General features: G+C 38.9%; 1 protein-coding gene and 1 pseudogene across 1 annotated transcript in view; one reads left to right on the top strand and one right to left on the bottom strand.

Annotated features, from left to right (window-relative positions):
- The window catches only part of Nbn (nibrin), a 34,392-nt gene that overhangs the window by 1,056 nt on the left and 20,521 nt on the right, over positions 1 to 12,815 (top strand). The window contains exons 2-7 of the mRNA XM_031366551.1: positions 3,622 to 3,755; positions 5,484 to 5,632; positions 5,963 to 6,122; positions 6,860 to 6,963; positions 10,596 to 10,713; positions 11,969 to 12,159. Coding sequence (XP_031222411.1) covers positions 3,622 to 3,755; positions 5,484 to 5,632; positions 5,963 to 6,122; positions 6,860 to 6,963; positions 10,596 to 10,713; positions 11,969 to 12,159 — 856 coding nt within the window. The remainder of the gene's footprint in view (positions 1 to 3,621; positions 3,756 to 5,483; positions 5,633 to 5,962; positions 6,123 to 6,859; positions 6,964 to 10,595; positions 10,714 to 11,968; positions 12,160 to 12,815) is intronic.
- LOC116088045 lies at positions 10,725 to 11,217 on the bottom strand (annotated as a pseudogene).

Below are 12,815 nucleotides of genomic sequence, written 5' to 3'. Positions count from 1 at the left end.
GGATTTGTGAATTGCATGTCACCTTGAACGGACAGAGCTTCACGGAGCTCCACACAACACCATGGTCCGGCAATATTTTATAGACAGAAAAGGAAATAACTTAGAAAAACACCTTGGTTAAATTTTACTTCAGCCGCCCTACTTGAGGGGTGTACGAAAAGGCATTTACAGTATAAGGACTCTATCTGATCCTTTCCTGGTCTGTGACTGGCTGATACCTGGCTGAGGAAAAATGAACTTTTAGGGTATAGTTCACTACTCACCTAGGTAATAGTACTTTATTAACATGATAGCGAATAAATATACTTCTAGAAGCAACATCAGAGATGCCTTTTGGAACCTGATGGAAGCAAGGGATTAGTTTTCAAGATAGTTGGTCACCTTTGTGTTACAGCAGAAATTAACAGAATATTTATTTACCTTCCTTGAAACCATCCAAGTTCATCTCTGGTAAACTGAGTGTGATAGTTCCAGCCTGTAATCCCAGCCCCTGAGAAGCTGAAGCCGCTGGATGTTGAGTTTGTGGACAGCTTAGGCACATAGTGAGATGTCCTTTCAAAAATGAAATAAAACAAGCACATTGACAGTTCTTAACTCAAACTGTTCAGAAGGGTGCTAGGGTTCTGCTGGACTCTTCCTGGTTGTCTAATTGTGATAATTACTCTTCCAACTGAAATGGAAGCCCAGGCCTCCAAATTCCATAAGTCTCCAACGTGTCTGCTATTATTCCACCAGTTGCTGATTTACAACTTTATTTTAATGTTTTATTGATTCTTTGGAAATTTCATATCATGCACTTTGATAACTCATCTCTTCATCCCTCCATATCCACCCTACGCCCTTGCAACCTCCCTCTGACAAAAGAGAACAAAATAGAATCTCACCCTGGAAGCTTCATTGTGTCACGAAGTATACCCTTTTGCCCAAACAGCTTTCCTTGCAAATGTTAATTGCTATGAGTTATCGTTTAGGTTTGAGTCCTCTGTCTCTGCTAGACTATCAGTACTGGATCCTCACCAGGACTCCTCTTGTATATCTTGTTGTTGCCCGTGGCTGTGGAGATCCTGCAGCTTCCGTTCTGGAGGGCCAGCCCCTTCCTGAGCTCTAGCACCTCATCAGTGGGGTAAATGTAGGGATGAGCCAACTCAAAGCCCTGGATCTGGGCCTGGATTATAGCTGAGTTGGTCACCCTGACAGCTCCAGAGTGCCATAGCTGCTGAGGGGTGGACCAGCTCTGCACAGCCCTTGGACATCAACATGGCCCTAACTGGCAGCTCAGACCAGGGATGTCCACATGACCTTTGATGGTAATATGGGCCGTGGACATAAAACAGGTCCCCAGTGTTTCAGGGCCATGGACTCAGACATGGCCTCCGGTGGCGTATCGGGCTACTCACATCAGGCCATTCCTCACTACTTTCCCATCTCCAGTTCCACCTTTCTTCATTGTACCACATTCTTCTGCTTCTCTTTCTCTCCATGTCTCCACTTGCTCATCTTACTTGCACCTGGGCCTCTGGGTATCTTCTTAATGGTGCCTGGCAGAGGTTGTCTCCAAAGTGCTCTGCCCCACAAATATGTCTTGGCATTGGGTGTGGGGGTCATCACAACTTTTTTTAAATTAATAATTCTCTCACTGATCTGAAATGCTACTGTTAATAGTAAAACAAAAGTCTTCCAAACATGTTGTATCTAATCTGGTCTTAATTGTATTAATTTAGGTTTTTTTTCTACTCCATTGAAATAGGTTTTAATGACTATGGCTTTTTGGCAAATTTTGCAATCTAATAAAGCAAATTCCTTTAATATGATCATAAATTTCTGCATTGTAAGAACACTGGCTACCCTTCCTGAGAATCTGGGTTCAAGTCAACTGTAATCTGATACCATCCTCTGGACTCTTAGCACTGCATACATGTACTGCACAGACATTCTTTTGGGCAAATGCTCATATACATAAAAGCAAAAGTAAAATATTTTTTGATAATTTTTCTTGCCTCTTTTTTTTTTTTTTTGAGCGAGAGACTCAACCACGTCAACCTGGCTTGCCTGGAATTCACAGGGATCTGCCTGGCTATGCCTCCTGAGAGCTGGGTTTAAAGGCATGTGCTTTTTAAGGTCCAGCTTGCTTGCTTTATTTTTAAGATATTTTTCCCCAATTACATTTTAAAATCATTTAATCAACTCCAGCCAGGCACTGGTGGCGCATGCCTTTAATCCCAGTACTTAGGAGACAGAGACAGGCGGATCTTCTGAGTTCGAGGCCAGCCTGGTCTACAGAGTGAGTTTCAGGACAGCTAGGGCTATACAGGGATACCCTGTCTCGAAATATCAAAAACAAACATTTAATCAACTCCAAAATTAGTAGTGTGAACTTTGTTTTATTGTATATTAAATTTATGTTATGTTGGAGAGAGTATTGATTCAGTATTGGTTTCTCTTTGTACAATGATCAAGGCTCCCATGTATTTAGATAGCCTTTGGTATTCTTCAGTGAGGCTTCATTAGGAACATGGGGCTAGAGAGAAGGTTCAGCAATTAAGACCGTTTGTTGCTCTTACAAAGAACCCAGATTCAGTTCCCAGCATCCACATGGTGACTCACAACCATCTATAGCTCTGATTCCTGGGAAATCTGATGCCCTCTTATGATTTATCAGGGCACCAGACTCATGCATGATTGCTGACGATACAAGATCCTTGTGCACACAAATAAGCACAAGGAAAACTGGGAAAGTTAAACATGAAGGCTTATCTCTTCAAAGGAAAGAGGTGTTCGTCTGTTTTCCCCTCGGAATGCTGGGAAGAGTAGTTCACGTTCACAACCTGGTGGTCTTTGCTATCTGTAGGGACAAGCCTCGCTCACATCTCCCAGGCTATAATGTTTGTCTATCCAGTACCCCTCCCTAAATCCTGAGCATTGTTTCCATTAAACCCATCCTTATGAGCAATGTCACTGGTACTTTTCAACAGCCTAAGTGACTTCTATGTTATCATAGGTCCAGGCCAATCCTGACTCTCACGGGCCTTCTGTTACTTCAGTCATTCTCCCTAGTCCCTTATCTTAGCATTGTTTCTGAGTTAGCACAACCCATTTTTATGGAAGAAGCCATATGTACTTTGTAAAGAGTTTCAGTGTAAACAAATCTTAAGCTTTATATATGTGGAACTAAGTTAACTGTCATCAGGAACCTTTTCAAAGTTGTACTGTGCTTAAATATGGCTAAAATAAACTGCCTCGTGTCACACTCTAGAAGTTTGTACCGGCACTAGCTAACTAAGTCAAGCTGAACCAAGCTTCATTCTTGCCTCTCTATGGATTGTTCTGTCGGCTGTAGAACTGGAAGGGACCTCCACACAGACGGTGTACATATGTACATGTAGACAAAACACATACAATAAATCTAGCAGAATTTATTAAAAGAAGAAACTCACATATGATGTATATAATTTATATAAATATACACATACATAATGTCAAGTTGCTTAGCATTTAAGTAGTAGAAGAATGAGTTATTTGCAATAAATATACATTATGTCCTATATCATGAGTGTGTGTGTGTGTGTGTGTGTGTGTGTGTGTGTGTATACCTTACATTCATTTACTTCTGTTTTCCCGCAGGAGAAACATGCCGACTTTTGGCTGGCGTAGAGTACATTGTTGGGAGGAAAAACTGTGGCATTCTAATTGAAAATGATCAGTCAATCAGTCGCAATCATGCAGTCTTAACAGTAAACTTTCCTGTAACCAGTTTGGTAAGCTCTTAACTTTATTTTACTATCTGTTTTTGTTTGTTTTAAGATTTTTGATATTTATCTTTTTATTTTATTTTATGCATATGAGTGTTGTTTCTGCATGGACACCTTCATGCCAGAAGAAAACATCAGGTCACATTATAGACAGTTGTGAGCCACCATGCGGTTGCTGGGAATTGAACTCAGAACCTTTGGAAGAGCAGCCAGTGCTCTTAACTGCTGAGCCATCTCTCCAGCCCCTATTTTACTATCTTGTTAGGAGATTAGACAAAACAAAACAAGAAACAACAACAGAAAAAACCCACACAGTGATTCTAGTCATTTTTAGTTTGAAATAAGAAGCTTCTATTTGAATAGTTAATTTTTCTTTGGGTGATTTTGAAATTCAGTGTTTGTTAGAAAACATCCCATATTAGTTGTTTGCAATAGTGATGGACTACCTAAGATAAATAGATTAAAGAGGGACGTACACGCCGGACAGTGATGGTGCATGCCTTTAATCCCAGCACTTGGGAGGCAGAAGCAGGCAGATTTCTGAGTTCTAGGCCAGCCTGGTCTACAGAGTTCCAGGACAGGGCTACACAGAGAAACCTTGTCTCAAAAAACCAAAAAAAAAAAAAAAAAAAGAGGGACGTACAGACTTTGGCTCAGGATTTCAATCTGTGGTCTTTTTGCTCATCGTATTAGAACTGTGGCCTATGCCATACACCGTGGAACACTTAATAGGATGCTACTTCCATCTTGACAGCTAAGAAACAGAGCAAAGAGTGGAGATCCCAGAACTTCTTCCAGGTTACCCTTCCACAGATCTAACTTTCATCCCCTGGCCCCACAGGCTGACAGCTAAGCCTTTAACCCACGGTTCTTTGGAGGACACTCAGCTCCAACTAATGGGCATTTATTGAATGGTTTGTGTGTATCAGCCAATGCCAGTTCCAGGAATACAACGGTGAATTACCTTTATAAGACACAGTCTGAAAAGACTTTATCCAGCTGTATGGGCACAGGCTTTTCCTGAGTAGCACATTTTCAGAGTATGAGTTGATACATGTTACCAGGGAAGATAATGTTCCTGTGCCATTTAGCTCCATTGAACTGATCAGAGTATGTTTTATCACAACCGTAGGTGGTAAAGGTAATAAAGCATTTTTTAACTACCTGTGCTTATATTAGTGTTTATGGTGCAAGAAGAGCTATTATTTTGTGCAGAGAACACTTATATAAGTGCTGGATGTGCTTGGAGAAATTCAGGTTTTAAGTCTGTTCTTTTAGGGATAGAGAAAATATTTACTGTTGAACTTCATCTAGAAAAAGTAAAACAGTTGCATTCAGTCAGAAAGTCTAGCCTTTTAATCTCATATTCTCATTGGATTAGTTTTTAATGATAAGATTTTGATAGTGTAAAAAAATGTGTAGGAGAGGACACACCTGGCATGTTAAACACAAAGCAGATTGTCCCAAAGGAAAAGCATCAGGAGAACAGGGTTAAGTGGCTCGGGAAATGCAGTCTTAGCAGTGAGATCCCTTCGCAGGGGTAAGGCTTGGCTTTAAGAAGTGAACTTGGAAAAAATGCTAGCTGAGTGACTTCCCTGGATTCAGCCTGAATGGAATCATTATCAACTTAGTTTCTACTTCCCCAGAAAGTTATTAATCTTGTGAGATCTACTCTGTAATTACTAAGTAGTAAATGACTTTAAATCATTTGTTGATTTTTTTTTTTTTTTTTAGAGTCAAACAGATGAAATTCCTACATTAACAATAAAAGATAATTCTAAGTATGGAACCTTTGTTAATGAAGAGAAAATGCAGACTGGCCTTCCCAGCACTTTGAAGACAGGAGATAGAGTTACCTTTGGGGTGTTTGAAAGTAAATTCAGGTAAGGTGTTTCAGAGTTGATGTGCAACCTACAGCTGTATTTGAAATTCTAAAGGAAGAGACTTGGGATAATGAGTTGAAACTGTGTAACTGAATGAGGTTGTATGGGCCCTGACAGTTCAAATGGGGACTCACCTGTTTAGGTCCTCATGGGTTACATTGTAATGTTAATTTGGGTGATTACTTTTTCTTCATTAGGACTCAAGACTGAAGAAATGATAATTTCTTAGGAAAAATACATTAAAATTAAGATGACTAATATTTTAAAATCTTGGAAGTTGCTGCCATAAGTGCCACAATCTAACTCGATGTAACTTATTTTCATTTGCAGAGTAGAATACGAGCCTTTGGTTGTTTGTTCTTCTTGTTTAGATGTCTCTGGGAAAAGTGTTTTAAATCAAGCCATATTACAGCTTGGAGGACTTACTGCAAATAACTGGACAGAAGAATGTACTCACCTTGTCATGTCGTCAGTTAAAGTCACCATTAAAGTAGGTTGGGAATCTTCCTGTGTGGAGATCAAACTCTGTCAGTTTACCCTCAGTTACTTCATACACAGACTTACATTTACTTTGAAACTGTCAGAATGGCTGTGGATTCACGTATGACTATCCCATGTCTGTATTTGGCCTTGAATGGCTTTTCATGGTTTATTATCTCAGAGAAGCAGAAGCTCACCAAATTACATTTCAGATTTTGATTTGACATTTTAAAAAGGTTTTATGTTATTCTTTACTGTGAAATTTATTTGATCACATAGATGATGTTTCGGTCTGAGATGACAATTAATGGGCTTGCCACTTTTCAAGGTTAGCATCTTCCCCTGTGTCGGGCTGCCTCTCCTGGCTTCACACCATCTCATGATAGCGTATTTCTCTTTTGTATTGAAGACTATGTTCACAAAGACTGTGGAATTCTTGTAGTTTAGTACTACCTTATGAGTCTCACCAACCTAGATATGTAGATACGTGTGTGCTTTTGCAGTAGTTATTGAGGGCTTTCTAAATTTGAGTCTTTATATGATGGTCATATAAACCTAAGCTATGACCTAAGCTATGACCAGGTACTGACTTTTATTTTAGATTGTGTCTCCTTTGTGCATTAAGTACTTTGAAAGGAAAAGTAGTGTAAAACTGCCTCTTTTTAATTTATAACTTACAACTTCCTTTTTAAACAAGCTGTTGTATAAATGTATATATTTATAGTTACATTTGATTTTCCATTTTAGACTATATGTGCACTCATCTGTGGACGTCCAATTGTAAAACCAGAATACTTTGCTGAATTGCTGAAAGCAATTGAGTCTAAGAAACAGCTTCCAGGAATTGAAAGGTATATAACTTATGTTAAATTTAATAACATATAGCATGGAAATCAGTAGGTGTTGGTTTTATGCTTATTAATCCCATGTCAAATCTTGGAAATCATGGAACAAGTCTTAAATGACTGTCAATATTTAAATAACAAACTATAAGGACAATGAATGACCCTCATGTGTAGTCAGTAGAGCATGCATGACAGCACCTGGTGTCATTGGAGAGGAAGCCCTAAAGCACTGTGGTGCAGCAAGACTCTTGAAGCCACAGAGGCCAGGACTCTGCTCTCAGGTACCTCATGCAAAAATGTGGCTAAGCTGGATATAGGATTAGCCTACACAGTCTTGCTCCAAAACTCAGCAGGGGGCTAAATCAGAAGGATGGTGAATTCACAGCTGGCATGAACTGCATGGTGAAACCTTTCTCAAGGAAAAGAAAGCACACCTGAGTCTCAGGGGTGACTAATGCTTCCTAGCTGAGTTATTTTAGGTATTAGTAATAACCTACAGCGTTTAAAATCTGAGTATGTTGTCTGATACAAGTGCTTGCTGCTGTTAACTGTAAAAATATCTGAATAGGTTCATACTCTTTTTTGCTTTTGATATTCTGTCAAATATTGAATAACCGTCTTAGGGAATTCATATATTGTGTAGTGATACTTTGAAGTAATATAAATTGTGATTAGATAGGAAGATACTTAACTTTATCCATAGGTTCCATGGTAAAGCTGATGGTTGGTGGCTCATCTCTGTAACTTACTATCTACTGTATGTGTAGGAACATGTGCCATAGCAGACAAGTGGAAGTTCTGTCCTTCCAGTGGCTCATCTCTGTAGGTTACTATCTACTGTATGTGTAGGTACATGTGCCATAGCAGACAAGTGGAAGTTCTGTCCTTCCACCATGTGGTTTCTAGAGACTGAGCTGAGAGCATCAAGCTTAGTGACCAGTGCCTTTACATACAGAACCATCCCTCCAGCCCTCTTGTCTTTGATTCAGGGTCTCATATGTCCTAGGCTGGCCTCAAACTCCTGGTCAAACGATGACTTTGAACTTGTGTTGTCTTGCCTCCTCCTCCTCCTGACTGGTGGGATTACAAGTGAGTTCCACATTTCTCAGTTTCTATGGGTCTGGAAGTGAACCCAGAGCTTCTGATATACCTGGCAAATACTCTACCAATTGAGCTACATCATCAGCCTTGAAGAAAAATTTTTAATTAAAATGTTTTGCAAATTATTATTTTCTTTTTACTAATTTTAAACTACCTAATTAAAGTAAATTTTTCCAGTACAGATTTTTTTTTTTTTTTTAAATAACCCTGGCTGGCCTGGAACTCAGTATCTAGCCCAGGCTAGCCTTGAACTCACAGAGATCCACCTGCCTTTGCTTTCTGAGTGTTGGAATTAAAGGTATGTACTCCTAGCTTCACTGCACTTGTTTTAGCGACTGTTCATGCCCCGGTTGATAATAGGCGTCTGTGTTTAACCTAGCCAAAACTTAGATTCTTCTCGGTTTTTGTTTGTTTGTTTGTTTAGATGATTGATTTATATCTTTATATGTATATAATTTTTATCTAGGAGGTTTATTTTACAATCTGGTTATCAGATAACACAGTATTTTGGATTCTGATCAGTAATTGGCGATTCTTAATCTTGAGTCTTAGCCTTGTGAAAGCAGCTTCAGGAAGCGTCCCTTGCACATTTCAGATTTGGCTGATCTTTAAACAGAATCATACTGTCCTTCAGGAGCCTCTCTTTCTGTCTCTGGGGAGTCCACTAAGTCCTGTATCCTAAGCCACTGTTGATTTCAGACTGCCTTAGGATGGAGAGCTGGTAAATGTTTGCTACTGGGTGTATGTCCTGTGCTTGGGGCTTTTAGAATCAGCCATTGAATCATTCTTCTATTCAGGTTTCTATTCAAATTTAACACATAGGACCACAGTGAAATAGCTTTACTCTAGGAGAACTTGGAATAACTCCTAACTCTCTGCCTACTATAGTAGTCAGTATTTTCTATTGGCAGTTGACAGATATTTCATATTAAGAGCTAGCATGGTGGTACATTCTGTAATCCTAGCACTCAACATAGAAAGAGGAGGCTGGCCTGGCTCTATGGCAAGACACCGCCTCAGGAAAATACCAAACAAAATTAAAAAGAATGTAGTCATTTTTTTTTTTTTTTTTTTAAACAGGATCTCATTATGTAGGCTGGCTACTCTGAGAGGATCCTAGGGTTTTTTTTTTCCTAGCCCCAAGATGATAAACTCACAATCGTCTATAACTCTAGTTGAGGCCTATACATGGTACACCAATATGCATGCAGGCATGCATGCCTAAACATAAACATAAAATGAAAACAATATTACTAGAAATGAATATAAAAGGGATAGCAAATAAATTTTAGCAACTCCTGATATCACACACTTTTAGTTCTGAAAAAGTGTTAACTGGCTCTGAATTTAAATCAAGGGCGTGATGTGCTGTTATTATGCAGCAAGTGCTGTCCTGTTTAGCAGTTATGTCTGTATTCTGCAGGTCATCAAGGACAAAAACAATCAGACAATCACCACTGTGTGTTGCTGATGTGATTTGTGATTCCTTGTTTCTGTAAGCCATTCCCAGTACTGGGATAGATGAAGTAAAAGACTGTTTAATTGTATTGTATCGTGTGTATTCTAATAACAAAGTCTACATGTGTATGTCTGATTGTAAGGAAGACAGGATGGTGTTCCCGTCCAGTTAGTGCAGAACTCTCATGTTGTAACATGTTCAAACAAGCTGCTCACTGTTGAGAGCGTCTCCAGAGATCTCTAGCATTCATACATAGCTTGCTGCCCGTGTGAACACTACAGATTCTGCCAGCCCTTTACACAGCCATTTCTGAATAATGTTTGTAGTGGGAAATCTTGGGAGATAAAGTAGTTCTCTCCAGAGATACAGAGCGTGCTTGCTGACAGGTACTTGGGATTCGTGAGTGCAGTGCTCGTGACCTTGTAGCACAGGTGATCACTGTGCCTTCTATACATCCACCGAGGAACTTGGTTAAGAGCAGATGTGCCACTAACAACCCTTCACCTTTATTTTTCTTTATATGTGTGTCTTGTTGCAATCTTTTAGTGTATTCATTTTAAGAAAATACAGAGGCATTATACTATCATATATGGAACTGGTATCTTATTTTAGGAAAAGCCAATTTGGTTATTTTGTTTCAGGTAAAAACTTTTTGCCCAAAACAAAACCCTCAAAGTTCTAGCTTTTGTTTGCTTCTCCTTGTTTTTTCTTTTTTCTTCTCTTTTCTTTCTTTCTTTTTTTTTTTCTTTTTTTTTTTTTTTTTTTTTTTTTTTTTTTTTTTTTTTTTTTTTTTTTTTTTTTTTTTATGACAGGATGTCACTGTGTTGCCCTGACTGGTCACTCACGTTATAACATGTTCTCTAAATTTCTTAATTTCATAATGTAGGCTAGGTTAGACCCAAATTAGCACTGATTCTCTGCTTCTACCTCCTGCGGATACAGACTTATATCATTGTGCCTGACTCAAATAATACTGAAATTCAGCCTTTTTGGTATCAGTTAGTCCCTTCATTTGCAAATTTAATAGTAATCATAGAGAATAGTATATAATTAGAGTATATTTTAATTATCTTTACAGTTTTTACCCACCCATTGATGAGCCAGCTATTGGAAGTAAAAGTGTTGATCTGTCAGGACGACATGAAAGAAAACAGATCTTCAAAGGGAAAACATTTGTATTTTTAAATGCCAAACAGGTAATTTTAAAGCTAGCATACATTAGTATTCCTTTTTATTATTATTATTTCATTTGTCTGTCTGTCTATCTGTCTATCTATCTATCTATCTATCTATCTATCTATCTATCTATCTGTGTATGGGTGTAGTTTTTGTTTTGTTTTTCACTTTTATTTATTTACTTTCTATTAGTTTAAATCAGAATCAGTACCACACTGATTCTGTGTCCATCAGCCTTTTCAGGAAGGTTGCTTCAGAATTTGGTACAAACTATGCGCATCACTGTTTCCACAGGCCCAAGTTACTTTTCCCCAGATCACTCTGGTTTTGTTTGGTTTCCCTCCAGGGGTCACTGTATTGTTTTTTGCTTTATACACATAAGCACATCTCATGTCTAACTAGAACTCACTTTTATCCCAGGGATAAATATTTTCAGTTTTAAGAAGATCCCTGTGTTCTCTTTGGTTCTGGGAAGCTTGCCTGTAGCCAGCAAAAATGGCCTTACACCATAGCCTTGCAGACATACTTGCTTTTTAGAAGTCCTGTTCTCAGCAGGCCTCCACAGGTGCCAAGATGATGAAAAGATGTGTATGGGTGTTTTGTCTGTGTGTGCATCACATGCATGCCTGGTACCCTTGGAGGGCAGTGGAGGGTGTCAGATGCCCTGAGACTAGAGTTACAGATGGTTGTGAGTTACTACCACATGGGTACCAGAAACTGAAATCCAGGTTCTCTAGAAGACCATCCAGGGCTCGTAATCCTGGACGCATCTTTCCTACTGATACACTAGTACTCTTATTGACAGCTGGTAGGGGTTCTCACTTGGGGCTTTTGTATAGGTGTGTGAAGGAAGTTAAAAAGCTACCTTTGTATCAGAACCTGCCCAGTGATTATGGATCTGATTATGGTACTTCCTAACACTGGGTAATTGGCCTATTTCATTTATGTGAGCACCTTAGTGGGGAAGACAGAAAATAATTTAATTCCTAACTGGTTTAGCTAACAGAAATTTGTGTTTATCTTTTGTGTTCCAAATGTGGATTTCAGAAGTTTATGTTGTAATGGAAAAACAATGCAGGCAACCCACCCCAGAACTGTGTCAGAGTGTGGTGAGAAAACTTTGTAGTCCGTGTGGGCCACAGGCGGGGCTTCTGGGAAGGAGCATGAGTGCTTCTGTTTTCATTGCCAAGTTAAATTTGTACACAACAAGAATGTGCTCAGAATCCTCACTGCAGCTGGTGCTTCGCTTTTTAAAGTACTTCTTTCCGTTTCCAGCACAAGAAACTCAGCTCTGCAATTGCTTTCGGAGGTGGGGAAGCCAGGCTGCTGGCAGAAGGTGAAGAGGAGCAGAGCTTCTTTTCAGCTCCTGGAACCTGTGTTGTTGATGTAGGGATGACGAACACACAGCTCATAATTACAGACTCCCAGAAAAAATGGATTCATGTGGTAATGGATATACTTCAAAGGTACAGAATTCTTCACTAATTAAAAGTGCAAGTAGATTTTACATGCAGCCCAGTTAAGACAAAAGTGTGTCCAAGGGCTTATAATGCCATGTTCTTGAGAACTGTGATTTGGGGTGCTAGGCAGTGAAATATCTGCATGATTTTATCTAGTATTTTCTGTCTTTTGCTTCTTTAATAACATTTATAGAGTTTGCTTCTTCTGGTTGTTGATTTGTTTTGTTGAGACAGGGTCTCACAGTGTAGCTCTGGTTGTTCTGCAGTTTGTAGTGTAGATCAGGCTGGTCTGGATCTGCCTGCCTCTGCCCCATCTGAGCGCTGGAATTAAAGGCATGTGCCACCGCATCCAGTAGTTTCTTAAACTTAATGAACTAGTAGTTTTTATGCCCAATATATTGTAACTGGGGTTAAAACTCAAAAAGTAAAATATTTTCTAAAAGTACATAGAATTGAAAAGTTTGCCCTTCATGACTACTTGTTCTTACATATTTTATATAATAGTATATATAATTATATATTGTATATAATATTATATATAGTTACATGTATGTATGTATATATGTACATATGTGTGTGTGTGCTTATGCACACACAGGCTAGTTTGGGAAAATATTAGCTGTTTTGGAAGGAGGGGAGTTGTTTTATTTTTGGATTTTTTT

The sequence above is a fragment of the Mastomys coucha genome, unplaced genomic scaffold, assembly GCF_008632895.1.
Source record: "Mastomys coucha isolate ucsf_1 unplaced genomic scaffold, UCSF_Mcou_1 pScaffold14, whole genome shotgun sequence".
In the NCBI taxonomy this organism is placed as follows: domain Eukaryota; kingdom Metazoa; phylum Chordata; class Mammalia; order Rodentia; family Muridae; genus Mastomys; species Mastomys coucha.
Note: the sequence above shows the minus strand (reverse complement) of the source record. Positions and strands in the feature narration are given on the sequence as shown.